The sequence below is a fragment of the Pleurodeles waltl genome, chromosome 1_1 (assembly GCF_031143425.1).
Source record: "Pleurodeles waltl isolate 20211129_DDA chromosome 1_1, aPleWal1.hap1.20221129, whole genome shotgun sequence".
Taxonomy (NCBI): domain Eukaryota; kingdom Metazoa; phylum Chordata; class Amphibia; order Caudata; family Salamandridae; genus Pleurodeles; species Pleurodeles waltl.
In genome coordinates this window covers 458,868,587-458,885,710 of record NC_090436.1, presented here as the reverse complement: position 1 = coordinate 458,885,710, position 17,124 = coordinate 458,868,587, and the positions used below count along the sequence as shown (strand labels likewise).

Sequence of the window (17,124 nt, the reverse complement as noted above, 5' to 3'; positions counted from 1 at the left end):
GTTTTCAGACACCTTCTGAACACCTGTTGGGGAAGAGTTTGGAATTCTGACTTTTATGGCATTTACCCCACCCTATAATTACCAGCTTTCTCGACATTTTAGAAGGTTAAATCTGTCCGAATTTCGAAGATGAGAAGAGAACAGTATTTACTGTGACCTGGGGTTTTGGTGCACCAAAATCTGTACGTGATTCCCTCGAAACTCAGAATATGTGATAATTAAATAATTATTGCATCTGGTAAATTTCAAAGACCTCGATGTTAGACTTTTAAGGCCACTCGTAATCAAAAGCGTGGTGTGCTTATCGAGCATAAGACCTATTGAACTAAAAAACTAACAATAATACGGAGACGGTGGGGGTAGTTGCTAGTGGAAAACATACACCTGTGGTGCCCTTTCAGAGAAAGTGTGACTCAACAAGCACATGGGGTAAAAAGTGGGAAAAAGCTGAGGCTCCTTTTACACAACAATGAAGGACATTGACATGGCCCATGAAATCCTCCAATGTAAGCATTGTTGCTTTATCCAAATCGCTCAAGTATATTCAGTTGATCCAAACTTCTCATTTTCAATATTAAGTATATTGTATAATAATAAGGAGACAAGCCCAAAACTGGCTTTAACGTTGGCTGCCCTCCATGATACAATGTTCGTTGGTGCCGCGCCCCCGCTCAGAGGTGCATGTTGTGGAAGCGTCAAAACATCAGATCCCAACATTGTTATGGCGAGCGCAAAGCGCTCAGTCCATTCAGTAATCTCTCTTTGGGCTTCAAACCACGCCCATTCCACGCCAGTCACTTACATTGGTTTGTGGGCTTGCCTTTTAAAATCCGCTTGATTTCATTTGTGAAAGGCATGTATACGTCATGCCTTTTCCGGTGTTTAGCACACCTACACAGCACCAGTAAACTACTAGAAACATACGAGGCTCGATGTTTTGAGCCTGGGGCCCGGACTACTTTATCTGTTTATTTTCCACGCAGTGCCATCGCGCTGCATTTTACATAGTGCGATTGCACTGCGATTTTTTTTCTTTACACTGCTAATAGCTCTAACTCGGGCAAATGCGAGTCCCGTTGCATTGAAAATGCTTGTTTTTACTTCTGCTGCCCATTGCAGTTTGCACCCGGCACTCATAATTTTAAAGGCGAATATAATGCTCTGCCTTTCTGTATAGTAAGACAGGCAAATGCAGACCTGCGACTGCTTACTCACTGTACTCGTAGGCCTACTGTACACGCTTCCCTATTTAAACAAATTGTATGATCCTATCCCAGCCACATTATTTCACTGTGTCTCGTTTTAATTGAGCCCAAATCTGAAGAAATGTATTTCCATTATATATAAAAAAAAATCACTTTCATATCATTTACTAGATATATATATACTGCACATGGTTAAAGTATTATCTCTTGATACGGTCATAGCAGTGTTGTCAGGGTATTGCAGGTGGGGAAAAGCTCATGTTTAAAAATATATTCCTTATAGATGTTACAAGAGTGGTATAAACTAATGCACTAAAATTAAACAAAAGCATTCAATGAATAGCTTATTTTTTGTTGTAAAGAATCTTCAATTTATTGTTACATATTTATGTGTTAGATATTTTAGTGGATTGGCTAATGCCTTGACTGCTACAGCCAGGCCAGACACCTGACTTGGCTCTGGTCCAGGTCTGTGAACTTCCTGGTTTGCCCATCTTTATTAAATTAGAAGCAACTCATGCCCACTTCTACATCCCTCAGTGTTCCACAGAAATCGCTGTTAATAGCTAAAGTAATGTTTCATATTTTGCCTCTACTGTACCCCGTGTAACGCAGTGGCATAACAAAACTTGAGGCCCTCTCCTACAAAGTATATGGAGGTGCCCCCTCCAGACTTATTCAAGAACTCTCAGGTCTGGGTACGGTGATAATGGCCCCACTTGAGATCGCCCCCTCCCGTCTCCTGGTAACGTGGGGACTGCGGGGGCCTTTGTTATGCCCCTGGCTCAGCACATGTTTTTAAATCTCATAAATTTCTCTTGGCCTACTTTCTCTTCTGAACTGTAGTGCATAAAAAGTTGCCATCTTTTTTCTGGTCGGTGTCTAGCAGGAATCATTGCGGGGGTCTCAGTCTTTGCCCAGTCTTATTCAAAATTCATTAAAAAAGCTTTCTGCAGCAACCCTTGCTGAAGGCTAAAAACATGCACATGGAATCTTCTCTCATCAGGACAAGCCTACCTGAACCAGCGACTCAACCTCCACGTACCACACAGGGCCCTACGCTTAGCCGAGCTCCCTCTCGCAGAAGTGCCCCACATCAGGAAAACCAGAACAGGAGGACGCTCCTTTCCTACCTCACAGCCACCGCCTGAAATGCTCTTCCTCTCCACATCAGACAAACCACTTCCCTTCTCAGCTTCATGAAGGAACTGATGACGTGGTATTTTAATAACCACCTCAACGGTATATTCTACTCTCCCCCCCGCCAAGGGCCTTGAGACCCTAGAGGGTGAGTAGTTGCGCTTTACAAGCATTGATTGATTGATTGAATGAATAACATCTCACCCTCCCCAGGGAACACATCACACTCAGGTAAGAACAGCCTCTCATTTACTTGAACTTGTATCATGTTTGAATTGTTTGAACTGGCGTATGCATGCTTTCGTTGTCAGCTGTGAAAATTAATGAATAAAGATTCTTTAAAAAATCAAGGATTCTTGCAGCTTACTCTTCCCTAGGAAACTGCACAGAGCGCGTGTGGATCCGGTGTGTGGTCAGTTGCATCCGGTAAAACCAAGAGGTCTCACACCCACAGGAAGCAGGAAGCATGTGAGGGCAATGTAACGTTCATGCTGACAACATGAGTGTACCTTTATTATTTGAACTGCACACTAAAGTTTCATACAAACAAAAAATGTAATGTAGAGTATGTAATGGTCCCAACACTGTGGAAATGAAAAAAGGACACTGTTTGTATTTTTGGTCAGAACACAAATGGCCTCCCCTAAGGTTTGCGCCTGGTGTGGTGGACTCGCTCGCACCGCCCTAAAGCATGCCCCGGACAAGCCAGCCATGTCTTCATTGTTGATAGCCAAACGAATCGTACTTGGTTTAATGTCTTTTCCCTCACTCATTAGAAACATATTGATGACAATTACAGTTATGTACCTATGCACTTCTAGACCCAAACTCCATGAAAAAAGAACATGCCATGCTCTAACCAAGTGGTCTCGTGCCTGGTGGCATAGAACCTATGCAGTCATCTCGCTCGGGTCTTCACTGCGGCTAGGATCCAATCTGCAAATTGGCCCTTGCACTGATACTCTTTAGTGCAAGCTCTTGCCCACCCCTACCCTTTCTGCTGCTTTCAGTCCCACACCTTGTAGCTACCCCAGTTGCCCATCAGCTCATCCTAATCAGCCATTACTAGAATCCATTTCTGAACAAATATCTTCCCGTGCTAGTTATCTCCCACCTTCCGATGGCCCACACTTGCAACACCACTAGTAAGCAGCGGCGCCCACCACCTACACAAGTTCACTCATCGCAAACTTCCGCCGGCCCCTCTTCGGCGCATTCCCTTTCTATCCTGATTTACTTAAGAGGAGCTTTATCTGACTCTTCCGCTGCAGGCATTGACATTGCTAATGCCTGCTTGTGTCGATTGTCCTGGACTGTTCAAGCATTGCCAAATCTCCAGTTGGGACTGTAGAAATGTGGCAGCTAACAACAATGCCCATCAATGAAAGTACGCCCCTGAAAAATAGGTTACTCGATCTTTGAGGCCCTGGGATTTTAAGGGAGTAAACCAAGAAGGGAGTCAATCGTTTAGAAAAAAAACACTTTGCTATTTATGTTTAGACATCTTGTGCAATGCTTGGGTTTAAATTCATAACTAAAACTTCTGAGGGTTGCTTTATTATAGTCTGAGTGGGTGTCATAGCCTGGCAGACTATAGAAGGTTTTCTAAGAATTTGCCCCACTTAATGAAAAATGTCTTTGTCTTCTCATCGATTTATTTACATTTGTGTGTTCTGGCGTTGGAGACTGAGAAAACACAAGCTTCCTGTCAAGTGCAGTGCTCGTTTTCTGATTGGCTGATGGCATATTGTAATGTAACAACGTAGTACACTGATGTTTAAACTACTTCAAAGTAAGTTTTTGTAGGACATTGATTTGCCGAGTCGGCTAGTCAAACCAAGGTTATTTCAAGAGAAAAATAACTTGAAAAAAGTAACCTATTTAATAAAACTGACAACCTGGAGTGTGCACTTTACTACAATTAAAAAATAAACGTATCCTCTCTACGGTTACTCCCACGTACTGGCTCCCTAACACTTTACATACTTTGTGACTGGCCACTCTTCACGTCGTCTCAGCTGCATTAATCCTCAGCGCCATTATTTATAAAGGAATGCACACTTACTCGGTGACTGTGAGGATGTTTTAGAATTTCCTTGAAATACACATTCTGTGAGAGAGAGCAGAAACCTCATTCACTTTCAAGCATGTCAGGAACAAACTGTCTTGTGGGATTACCAGGTACTATGAGGACTCTTTTCGATCCTCATGCATAAAAAGACCTTTGTATTTTATGTTATTTCTCCCTCTTCCTGATTCTCACCCTCTGTCTCCTTTTGTCTCAGTCCTCTCTCATATCAAAAATGTTCCCAATTCCTCTCTCCCTGTCTTTTCTGAGGTATCCTTCCCCTTACCTCTCTCTCTGTAGGCTAACTCCTTTTTGTCTGTCCCTTTCACACCTTTTTCAACTGCTTCTGTCTCTCCCACTCGGTATCTTTCTTTCTGCCTCTTCCCCTGTGTTGCTAACTTCTTTGTTTATTTCCACTCTTTCTTTCTGTCCAGCACTCTATGTCTTCCTTGTTCTCTTTCTTTATCTGCCTCAATCTCTGTTTTCACTATTAGCATCTCTTTATTTTGCCCACTTACTCTTTCCATCTCTTTCACTGTTTCTCTCACTCTCTCTATTTTGATTTCAGACTATGATATTCTTCTTTTGGATGCCAGGGGAAGTTTAAACCTTCGTTAAATAGTCATGCATGGTGAAAATGGTTAAATCCTGAATGTCTATGCTGGTCCTCTGCACTCTGCTTGCCATTGGCGAGGACAGGTGTCACTATGATAGAGATGCATGTACATGGAACATTTATGGTGCTTTCACATATAGGCATGTCTACAGGTGTTACAAGAAAAGCTGCCATACAATGACTTCATGTTGGACAACTGCTTGGCAGAGAAATGCATGGTACTAGTCTCGGGAAGAGTTGGGTAGTAGGATCTGACAACAGATTTGCTCACATTTGACAGTATGCACACGGTAAAGTTAATTGATGTTTGTTTATGGTCCACCACTACTTTTTAGAATATATCTTGCATAGGCGGAGGCACGGCGGTCTAGTGGTTCCGACTGTTGTCATTACAGCTCTCCTTGGTCTGCTTAATGTCTCCATTGATTGTAATGAGTACGCATTTAGCTGCTCTCAGTGCCTGCATTGTTTGGCTATCTGGTCATGCAGTTTGCCTATAATCACGAAAATATTCTGAAGAGTATTCTGAAGGACAATTCCCCTAACTCTTGGGCAATTGAACACTTAATAAGAGGTGTTTTAAATAGTTTTCTCAAGTCCAACGACAAGGAGACTTTTTTCTGATTTTTAGATCAAATCAAGATACACTCACTGGAAACCATGCCCTCAATCTTATTCCTTGTCAACTATTTCAGTCTTGTTGCTGTTGCTTGATAACATAACATGTATTTGTGAAGTGAACTCTTGGCATTCTGCAACAAAAACACAGTAATTTATTGTTACTGAACTCGAAGGTATTCTTTTTTATCAGCCTTGGGAAGATAGAAGGCTGAGTGGACCTGTCACGATATGAACATTTGACCGTGGAAATCAAAAACAAATCTCTGCAACAGACGTATTAATCTACTGAGCTATTAAGCGAACAGCTTAGGAATTCTGATACATTCCCTTTTGGATATGTCTTGTTTGAGTTTATTTATTTAGCAGGGGTGAGAACTCTTGCAGTTGTATATTGTGACCCCCATGTTCAAGACAGTGTAAGGCTTATGAAGACTTGTGACTTACTGCTAACACTGGTTTTATATCTCCCCAGTGTAGACACACTTGCTTTGACTGACACACACAAAGTGTTTGATAATAAATATTTACCTAATGTACTGTTTATTAAACCAACCCTAGGTATCTCGGTAGTTCCATGCTCTTCTATACCAGTGCGGGTTGCAGCAATATTTCGAGAGTATTTTCAGGGCAGGCCACTGTGGAGTAAGGTAATTCCCTCTTGACATTTCCTTTAGAAATCCTGGTTTGTCCTGATAACAACGACCTAACATACTGCTATCAAAATAATTACCAGAATACACCACTGCGATCCCATTACTTGGGTGGCTTAGTGAACTAATGCATTCACTCCAGGTATCTCTGCTTGATCTCATGAATCCAGGTGAGTCCATTTGTCCCTTCCAATATTGATAACATGAATACCATTGAGTTGGTTAAAAATAAACATCTGTCATTTCAGTGCCAAGAGACCCTGGGTTGTGTGCTTTACAAATACATGCATCGGTATTAATCTCTGAATTCTGGTTTAGTTTCATGTTCTAACTTTGGATAATATAAATGAGACAAGGGGCCAGATGTACAAAGGCCTTGTGCATTTCTTAACGGGCCGAATTGCAGTTTTGGACAGTTAAGAAATGCAAAACAGCCTTTTCCTATGTACAAAGGCCTTTTAGGAATCGCAAAATGTGATCTCTACCCTGTATCAATCACATTTTGCAATTCCCTAAATAGGAAATCGCAAATAGGGGTCCACCCTCTGGAACACCATTACTCTCGCCATGAGACTTGAAGACCATTTCCTGAAATTACAAAGAGTCTTAAGGTGTACCTCTTCCTATTGACATAGAGTGCATTCTACAGGCTAGTATGGATGTCTCAGAGCAGAACCCCAGATTGACTACCTGCACCCCAGATTGACTACCTGCACGGAATGACCTACACCTATTTATATAATTATCCTCTACTGTGGTGTTGATAGAGGAAAGACCCTGTTATGCTCAAACCACAGCAAGTATAGGAATTTTTCCACGGCAGGGAAAAGGTTAATTGTGAGCCAAAGAATTCAGGTTTGAAAGAGAAGTTCTAATATGCCAATGTGGTTAGTTTTTACCATGTACAGCGCTCCGCTGCCTCTTGGCTCAGTTAGCACCATGCAAAGCCACATGCATAAACATAAAAAAAATGCACGGGTGCATGACACTAGTGGCTCTCAATTTTTCAGTAAAATTGTATATGAGGCATGATTGTTCAAATCACCATATAAAATGAATAGATATTTTTGATTCTGTTCTTAAATTTGACAATCTAAGCTTTTCTGCCTATTCTGAGCCATTTTAATAAGTAGTTCCATTTTGTCACAACTGGTCGATAGATTTATTATTTATATGTTGATAAAAGGAACTCAATAGACATGACAAATTCCAACATTTCTATCAAGGAGACAATGTAATTCTCTAAACGGATTTAGACAGTAGCTCTCTGTCGGCATAAAAAGCCAAGCAGCATCCTCCACTGCACTGACAAGGAAAGGACATTTTGAACTCACCAAAGGCCACTGCTCCTCCTAATGTAAAAGCTAAAAAATGTCACTTTGTTTAGTACAAATAGTCGTCCATTTCTGTAATGAATGTACAAAGAACAAGGGGTAGATGCCAATGCAAGACCCCTCCTCAAAACCGGGATGGTTCCTTAGTGACAAGGAACAGACTGCCGGAAATGTGAATGCACCATAAATGCCATAGGCAGCATGATGACATTGTTTGCAAGTAGCCATGGGGATTTGCCTTCGTCCTAAAATTAGCCAGAGTTTCGAATCAATGGCAGGGAATGTCATCTAACAGATGTTACTGTACAAAAAGCGTCCTTCACATACAGTAATTCCCTCTTCCCAATCTATATTTACAAAGAAAGCAATTCATCTGCGAAAGACGCATGAATCTAAAGATGGAATTTCAAAAAGTGTTGAAAAAAGTACAGCAAGAACCCCGTGTTCCCTATTCCCTTGTGAGTTGTGTACATTTTAGATGTTAAGATTTATTAATTAATTGGTTCACTCTATGATAACTCTAAAAGAATCCTTGAATGTTTTGTGACAACTGCAAAAAGATTTTACAGCAGCACTGCATAATAATGTTGGCTACTTACTTTGCTCTAAAATAATTAATACATCCCTTGAGAATTTGTTTCAATCAGTGCTGGGGGACCAGCACATTTTCTGTGAAAAATGCAGAAGTTCGGGTATTTTATTTTGGAGGCTGCTTTTTAAAGTCCGGGCGGCTCCTGCTGCCGCTGTCACTTTCCCAGCCCCACAAGAGTAACTGCAGCAGGCGCAGGGAGGACCCTAAGAGTGAGAAAGGGAGGGAGGGAGGAGAAAGTAGGGGGGGAAAGTGATCCAAGAGGTAGAAGGGTGTAGAAAGAGAGGGTGCGAGGAGCTGAAGGGAGCGAGGATGGTGCGAACATTTTTGCCAGAGGTGCTTGTGGTTCCTGAGTCTAGCCCAGATGCTGTGCAGACTTTCTGGCACAAAACACAGCAGGACATTCCTAGTGAAATTATACTTTTGCTGACTGTGTCTGGAAGTAAAAGGCAGAAGCCTGATCCTCTGGGTAACAGGTTTATGTAAGCAGAACACACGAACAATGTTCTTTCTGGTACAGAAAATTGTGTTTTCCTCATGCACATAAACTGTTCTCATTATTTGCACAGCTGCTCTTATTATTAATTTATTTTGTTAATTATGTACAACCACTCTATCGGGGTCAATGCTGATTATCTCAATGGATATAGAGGGCATGAGAAACGCAACCTTTTGTGTAGTTAAATCTGACTATGGTTTCAAGCATGTGCTTTATAAAGTAACATAAACAGAAATGTAAAAATTGTTCCTGAAACTAGCTTGGCGTTGAATCTGATGATGCGTTTTGCTGCTTACCAGCTCTGAGTTTCAGAGTTTCTATGACTGGACCGCCCGACCTTCACGACTTAATGACTGGCTTGAGAGGCGACGTCTATGATTGAAGATTATGGAACTAAATATAAGCATGAAATACACTTTCAAACAGACTACCAAGCAACAAAAATATTTTAGACGATCACGGATGAAAGTTCTTGAGGACAGAGTTTCGAGTATCTCTTAATCCCTTTGGATTGCATGAGTCTAGGCAACATTATCAATCAATCAATCAATCAAAGAGACTTATATAGCGCGCTACTCACCCGTGAGGGTCTCAAGGCGCTGGGGGATGGGGGAAGAGGGGACGGGAGATCACTGTTCGAAAAGCCAGAGATCACTATTCATCTAAACCTATGTTAGGTTTCAGCAAACTAACACCTTACAACATTACCAAAGCATGTCAAAAAGCTCCCTAGTGCTTTGGTAACAACAAACCAATCTAGTTCTTGGGATAATAATCATGTAAAATTTACAGTGAAACAAACCATCCTAACTTATCTGACTACACATTACTTTGTCAGTAAACCACTTTCTTCTGTCTGGTTTTTAATTTGCCAAACCTCTTACTTTCTTAATGATTTCCAGTTCCATTATTTGTGTTTTCCGTATCCTTATGTAAATATGACAAAAAGGTGTCAAACACATTGAATATAGTACCATTACGTATTTCTAGTTCTGATTACATCGAATATGGGTTTCAGTATTAATACCTCTCACGGCTTATCAATTTTTCGTGGTGTGGGTAAATGGAATGGAATGTATGCTGCATTGATCCTACTAGATGTATCATTAGCTATTCAAATGTAAAAAAACTCGGGGGCACATTTAAAAATAGCTCACATGCCACAGCACAGCAACACAAATTGATGAGCTACGTTTTGAGGACCAGAGAGAGCTGAACAGCGCCGTACAAACAATTACATTGTATAGCTCCCTTTATCACCTGGCACATTTGTGGTAGCCTCGCACTGATGCAGGAACCCTTGTTCCATAGTGCAAGGGTACCTGTGTTACAGGCAGGATTGTTTTTGTACAGGAAGGTATAGCATATTCCTCTCTCTATGTATGCTTCAGTTTTGCAGCACACATGGAAAGATGATGTAACAAGGAGAAAAATAGATATTTCTTCTTGCTCCACATCTATATGATAGGTGCATGTTTTGGCACAAACCCAGGGTTACAAGCCTTTGTAAATCTGGGTTTGCGTCTTACAATACATGAGTGGATGCATAGGAACACCTATGCTCCAACCCATGTAATGCCTACCTGATGCCAAGTAAGGCGAGGCAGCACTATGCACTGCACTGAATTACTTTCTATTTACCAAACCAAGCAAAGCCACACAAATAGACTTCGTGTGGCTTAGTCAATGCCAACATGGATTGCGTCGGGGCTGTGCCACAAAAATGATGCAACCCGATGAAAATCTTAGCAAATCTGGGCCTAATTGTTTTACACTTATATTTATAGCATAAACCTGCAAAATTATATTCTTTTGCCATTCACAAATATGTCCTTAGATTTATGTCCTGATCCCTGAAGATGTCACATTTCTTCTCCCTCCATACAAGTTTCTTATTTCATCTTACATGTGCCAACTTTAACTGCTAACTGTGTGTCATATTCTAATATGCAACAGAACCTTCAAGGCCTTCTTAAGATTCTCTTTCACCGCTTTGAGCCTGGGGGTACAAGGTGAACACCTGAGTAAATTATAAGCCATTGTTGGCATGTATGTTAAAAATCTAACAATTCCACAAAGCCCTTTGGGAACTAGAGCAACAACATAAGTACTAAATGACTTTACTATACTGGCACAATTTAACCATAGGAAAATGTACCAAGTAACATTTCCAAATTTGCAACCGCCTCACCAAAACCAAGTGCACCTAGTAACTCTTCCATATTCCTAAGAAGTGTGCTAATATGTGCAGTGTTTCCCCTAGTATTAAATCAGGGCCATAGAAGAGAACATCATCAAACCCAAGAAGGCCAAAAACACTGCAGTATATGCTATTGTTTGCTTCTCTTGTCAGGTCATTCACTAAGAATGAGATTTTAGATGCTACGGAAGCAGCAGGCCTTTTCTCGTGAATGCTTGACGTTATTCCATCATCAATGTTTGACTTTGTAACCAACATTCTTCTTAGGACTTCCCTCTGCCACCATAGACAAACCATTCTATCAAAATGAACCCCCACCTTCGCTTAAACATGGAGGGGTTGCAATCTCGAACCTTCACTGATCAACTATTGATTGATTACCCAGCATTCAAACCACTCTAAAACTGGATTCAGAAATCTCACTTTAATATAAAAGACAATCTGCTTTTTGACCAGAACAGAGACTTGAACCTGTCTTGTTCTGCATCCCGAAATCCAACTTTAAAGAAATGTCTCAACCTGTCACTCTCTTACTTTGGTACATGTTGGCAGCATCCAATTTCATTGGTCTCCACCGTAACATGATGAGACTGGTTCACCATTTCAAACCTTGCCGTAGCATGGAAAAATTCCTCTATGGATCACAACCATTAGGAATTAGTTACAAGATGTGAGGAGGTTTCAAAATAACTTATTTGAAATGAGATTAAAATCCTAGATTTTGGTTTCATTTGGACAGCCCATTTGCCATTAACAATGCTCTTTTTGGCTTTAGCTTTCACTAATTTCTGCCATCTGAAGCAAAGAGTCGTTTTAATGACAACTTCTCCTACAAAGCTTATGTAATAATATATATAAGCCTCTTATGCCAGTAACCTCACCACATTTCTGCCTTTTCAGTTGAAAGCATCATCAAGCCCAGCAAACATTATCTTTAATGCCACCTGCCTTCACCTTGGTCTGTCGATTGCACTAATCAGAAAACTTCAACCTTTCCATTCGATAGAAGCAGAATGGCTCATTTTCCAACTGAACTCAAATGATTCTATTAGTGAATCGGTGAAAGAACTACATTGGCCACCTGTGATCGCCCTCATATACGTCAGATCCATCTGCCACCCTGACAGAGCCAACAGAACAAAGGCCCATCATGCTTCAAACCTAGGACCACCATACACACAACATATAGAGACCTCTGCTTAAAACTCTAAAAATGTTACTTGTCAACCTGCCTGTAACCCTGAAGATGCCTGTGACTATCTCATACTGATCTGTTATATTACCTACTTATGTCTTTACCTACTTCGAATCCTTCTGCTTACCCATCAATGACCTATCCGATTTGACTCAATCCGACCCTTTAAAGTGGTTATTTCTAACTTTGTATCCATTCACAAATGACCAATATTTAAATACATATGCACATTAATAGCTTAAGTTCATGCCCAATACACAGACACTGCCCCATATTTATTAAACTGTAGACCCTTCATTGATAAATGACTAGACATTATTCTTCATACTTTTTGCACATTTAAATTGTACCATTTCGAAAATAATTGATGTTTTGGGTCTTTAAAACCGAGTTTACTATAGTGATGTTCATATTCGTAAATGATAAATTATATTTACAAAAAAGTGATTCTCTCATGAATAGAAAAACATTCTGCATACCTGTTTCATTATCAGTGATGTTAACCATAATCACATGAATGATTCCAAAAGAATGGGGAATGTGTGCACCAGATCCATCTTCCGACAGAGGGGCAGCTTCTTGGGTTGGCTCCAAGCCCTCAGTAGCCTCCTCACACGCTGGAGTCGTTGTTGGCAGTGAAATCACGGTATCACTTGCTGTTGTGAAATATTCAGAATCTATTTCTGTCTCTGTTTTCTTGCCTGGCAAATCGACTTCAGTAGTACCCCTAAAGGGAGAAACAGATTCTTCAATGATCAGCATGTCTTTGCTCGTCTCTTCGCCAGGTTCCCCATCAATAAGAAGTGGTAGCGGTGTGGATATGAATTGATGGGTACTCGTAGGGGTATGACTGTCCAATATCCCCTCATGAGAAGGTGTGCCTGTATCTTTAGAACTAGGCAACATTGCCTGCACTGTGACATCACTTGCAACAGTTTCTGCTTCTGGTGCCTTACTTGCATGTATTATTTCTGTTTGCTTAGGAATGTCTTTTGTTAATGTTTCTTCTTTACCCACTTCAGCTGTGCTCTCCGGTGGCAAGATCAGTCTTTCAGGGATTGATGACACAGTCACGACAACATCATCTGCCCCAGTGGGTGAGGTTGTACTAAGAGTTTCTGAAACAGGCAACATGCCTTTTTCTTTATCGGAAACAATAGCTTGTTCAGTAGTTGTGCTTTCAACACGCATACCAGAACCCTCCAAGCTGTCTTTGGTAAATGTTTCCTCTTTTTCGGATCTTGTTGGTACATGTGTCACATGTTCAGGTAGCAAAGGCTCCTCAGACATTGCTTTCGGAGGACCCACTTTGTCGGTTTCTTCTTCATGTTTAGCCTGGGTCACCATTTCAATTTTAATTCTTGGTGCTTCTGTTGTTATATCTGCAATTTTCATTTCCTGTTCAGTTGTGGTATCCACTTCGGCAGATATCTCAGGGGCTGTGCTGTCAATTGGGGCTTCAGATGTAACAATAATTATCTTTCCAGGGGTAAGCTCCCCTGCAGTAGTATCTTCTTTACCAATATCTGCTGACCCTTCTGTATCTTCTTGGAGATCTGGCTTTAATGTCACCTCTTGCTCATGTGTTGGTGAAGATGTGACATCCACAGCTGAATCTGAGCCAGAAACTGACTGCTCTAAAATCGTGCTCTCTGTATAGGTTATTTCTGGCACTTGAGCTGTGGGTATTGCTTCAACTACTTGACTTGCATCTTTCTCAGAAGATGATGCATGAGGAACCATAGCAGTTAGATCTACATGCAAAGTATGTTCATCTGTCGTAGTAGCAATAGATGTTGTTTCATCACTACGTTGGGTTTGTACTTGCTGTGTAGTCACTTCTTTTGAAATTGCTGACTCTTCCTCTCCCATGGCACTGCCTTCAACATTTGTATCCACCCGAATTTCTGCCCCTAAAGTGACATCTGTAATTTCCTCAGGCTCTCTAGAGGTGACAAACTCTGTCACCGTTGACATTTTCTGATGACTACTTTCTGTCACTGTAGACAGTGTGCCATCTTCATCTTTGTGCTCAGGCCTTTCCGTTGCAGAAGGTGCTTTGCTTCTTTCAGATTCAGAGACAGCTTCTTCCGGTTCTCCTTTGGTAGTTATTTCCATTACAAAGGAAGTAGGTGATGTAAGTCCTTCAGAAACCATTTCTGTTTTTGTTGGAAGGGTTCTTATATCAGACTGGTCTTCTGACACTTTTGAGAGTTGCGTAACTTCAGTAGATACAGCAGCACTCTCGTGTCTATAAATGTCAGTAACAAGTGATGTGCTGTTCTCTACCTTTTCAGTATATTGCATTTCATCTTTGCTTTCAAGCATACCTGACCCCTCTGTTTTGTCAGAGAATGGAACAGCAGCTGGTGTTCCTTCAGCCACAAACTGAGATGTACTTTCTGTTAAATCTTCAGACTGAGTGGTAGTATCTATTGATCCGGGTTTGGTGTCACACTCTATCACTAATGGAATGGTTGTGGGAACAAGAGGAGTTGTCATTCCATCTGCTTCCGTAGCCCTTACATTGAAAAGTGGTTCTTCAAGGTCTCCTGATGATACCTCCTCTTCACCCGGAGTTGAAAGAGATGTCTGTGCCACGTAAGGAGCTGCCGCCACAGTTGTAGGAGCCTCGCTGCTCATCACATCTGCCTCATCTGGTGATGACTTTGAAACAGTGATAACTTCCAGAAAGGGCTGCCTGCTAGATGAGGCTACAAACAGGGGTGTTTTATCTGTGGATGATAACACATCCTGTACTGAGGATTCTTGCATAGTCACACTGCTTCCATCTGTGAATGTCTTAGATACTGTGATGATATCTACATCTGTAAATGCTGTAGAACTTGCAATCTGGTGTACTGTTACAGTTTCAACATCTAAGTCGGTTATGGGTTCATATTGATCTGTGTATGTTCCTTTGGGAATTATGATAGATGTAAGGTTTTGAGGACTTTTTGCTTCGACTGACTCTTTAGTGGTTTCAGCACTTAACTGCACTTCTTCCTTTGTCAGGGTCACTGAGCTCTCTGTTTCCAGTGGTTCGATTGTGGCATTGTCTTGCAAGGTGGTTTGCAGAGAGGCATCCAAAAGAGCAATTTTTGTGCTTGTCTCAGTCAGTTGAGTTAACAGTTGTTGGCTGCCTTCTTCGCCTTCTCCAAGTTGTGATCGATCAGTGATGGGTTTCTGTGAACTGCTGACAATGTCAGTAATATCCACACTGGTTCTCTGTGTTGGCACAACTGTGGGGGTGACGCGAGTTGTGGCTGGTTCAGCTGACAAGTCAACGACTGCATGGCTCTCTTCGAGTTGTTCTGTTTTAGCTGTGCTTGTTGTTGCCACTGAGGTTCCGTCCGCCATTTTCTCAGTCTGATCTTGTGTGGCGTCCTCTGTGTCTGTAGGGGAGGTGCCTTCTGCTTGTATCAAGAGCGCCGGCGCTGCTGTTGCCGAATCGTCCGTGACAGACTGAGCAAGTGGTGTTGTTGGCAAAGGCCTCTCCGTTTGACTTTCTTCTACTTTTCCTCCAACTTCTCCATGTACGCTGCTCACCTCCGCGGCTTCTGTTCTAACTTCCTGGGTTATTGTCGTAGGTGGCCTAAGAGTGGTTTTTGCCGGTAGTGCTTCAATTTTTCGGACCACACTCGAAGACTCAGGCAAAAGCAGAATAACAGGTGCCGAGTCGGAGATTTTCTTTTTTCCTGCAAAGACAAATATGCAGAGTTTATGAGAAAAAGTTAATAACATTGTAATGTGTATCTTATTTCAAATTGAAAGTAAAATATAGTATAGCTAGCTTGGAGAAGAGAGCATGGAAATAAATATAATAAAATAATATGCATGAGTGAAATGCATTTACAGTTTATGTTCTTTTACTAAAACACGAAACGAGTATTTTCTCGCGAGCATTGCCGAGTTGTTGGCACACATGCCGTGCCTCCTTTAGCGTGAACTTTCTTCTTAAATGCTAAACCAAAGGGTGCGCGCCAGCTTCACTGGTGTCCTTTAATATCCAGGAGTCACAGTTCAGGAGGGACACGGGCCTGGTGGTCCATTTGTCCCTGTGCAGATTGTGATTCTCAGGCTCACACAGAGGAGGGGGACAGGGCTCATCTCCTTCTGAACGACAATGCACCTTTTTCTGCCTATGACACCTGTGCCACGAGAAACAAGGCCCTGAGGAGTCATCATTACTTAGGCTCTGCACTGTGTCAGGGCCTCCCCCACCTACAGGTTCTGAAGCAAACTTATGCTGTTTATTTATGACAAGTTATTACAGCTAAAGTCCCAAGATAGCTCCACATACTCGAGCTGCCATGTTTTCACTTTCCATGAAGACAATCATTTAACTTAGGAAAAGGTGCTTGTCACTTGTGATGCCAAAAAGATAACATTCTTGACCCAGAATTTGTAAAAAAAATCAAATGCCCCAGCCTCCCACAAGCCTCATCCAGGCACCAGTTGTCAGTTTTGCTTAACAACCTCAGGCAGGCAGATGCTGATGAATATGTGGTATCACAACGTCTTTCTGTGAAAATGTAGTATTTTCTTCAATGTGTAAACAAAGAAATCTTGAACTTAAATCTATAGAATAACAATATTTAGAGACATCAATGTTATTTTTATAACTGTGTATGCGCTAAAAATCGTTAAGGGTCAATTATGGGACATTTCTATGACTTTCATATCTGTTTTCGTGTTGGTTTTTATACCCTGCTTAACTCTACCTAACTGTTATTGTTACTGGTACTCATAGAGTCATAGTTTATGGCGATGTGGGGCCAGTAGGTTAATTTGTATACTTCTCTTTAGTGAATGTGTCAGATTTAGGGCCTGGTTTAGGAAAAGTGGTGCTGCACCCAGTGCAGCACCACTTTTCTTGTGCCCCTTGGCGCCCCCTAACGCCACCATGTGTGTGCCGTATCTAGGATACGGCACACCATGGCGGTAGTTGGGGGAACTAGCATCAACATTTTTTACCCTAGTTCAGAGCTTAGCATAATTAGAGCT

At 41.5% G+C, this 17,124-nt stretch overlaps 1 protein-coding gene across 1 annotated transcript in view; it reads right to left on the bottom strand.

The window, feature by feature from the left end:
- Window positions 1-17,124, bottom strand: part of LOC138285162 (versican core protein-like) — a 151,430-nt gene that overhangs the window by 46,903 nt on the left and 87,403 nt on the right. Inside the window, exon 7 of the mRNA XM_069224767.1 lies at window positions 12,597-15,815. Coding sequence (XP_069080868.1) covers window positions 12,597-15,815 — 3,219 coding nt within the window. The remainder of the gene's footprint in view (window positions 1-12,596; window positions 15,816-17,124) is intronic.